The sequence below is a fragment of the Penaeus monodon genome, chromosome 21 (genome assembly GCF_015228065.2).
Source record: "Penaeus monodon isolate SGIC_2016 chromosome 21, NSTDA_Pmon_1, whole genome shotgun sequence".
Lineage (NCBI taxonomy): Eukaryota > Metazoa > Arthropoda > Malacostraca > Decapoda > Penaeidae > Penaeus > Penaeus monodon.
The window spans coordinates 32,834,898-32,835,485 of NC_051406.1; the positions used below are offsets into that span (position 1 = coordinate 32,834,898).

The 588-nt window shown below is 38.4% G+C and overlaps 1 protein-coding gene across 1 annotated transcript in view; it reads left to right on the forward strand.

Annotated features, from left to right (window-relative positions):
* LOC119586429 (tax1-binding protein 1 homolog) overlaps nt 1-588 on the forward strand; it is a gene marked incomplete at both ends in the record, with an annotated part of 6,021 nt that overhangs the window by 225 nt on the left and 5,208 nt on the right. The window contains 1 exon segment of the mRNA XM_037935156.1: nt 274-387. Within this exon segment, the coding sequence (XP_037791084.1) occupies nt 274-387 (114 nt within the window).

Below are 588 nucleotides of genomic sequence, written 5' to 3' on the forward strand. Positions count from 1 at the left end.
GTGAATGTGTGTGCATACATTCTGTCTTTCATTGGTTTTATAAGCTTTGTGTATTTTTAAATATTTTCCACTTCCTCTCATTTCTTTTTTTCTTCCCTTCTCATCTCATAGCCATACTCTTCCATACTTTTTTGCTTTTTTTTATGTGGTCACTGCTGAATATATTCTTTCCACATAAGGACAAAGCTAATAGTATTAGTTTTATAGCTTCATTTGAGGAGAAGGTTCCTTGCCCCTTAATTCTACTTTTCCTGTTTGATTGTAATGTTTCAGGTTGGTCCAGAAGAAGTATCCCCAAGTGAACAGAGAAGCATGGCGAGTGGAGTTGAATTTCTCAAGTCCGAAGATATGAAGCCTTCATCCATTGCAGAGTCCTCCTTTGGGAAGGTATGATTTTGCATTCTTTCTCCTCTTTCCATTTTATTTAATCTTTTGGAACCTGATGACTCACTGCCCTCGCTGGGGTCCAATTTCAGGCATTAGGCTTATTTAAGTGGTGACGCTCCTGGTTGTATGGCTTGAAAACATAAACTCGTGCTCGGTGTAAATACTTTGCCTCCCCTTAGCAGTGTTATAATCCCTAAGTAT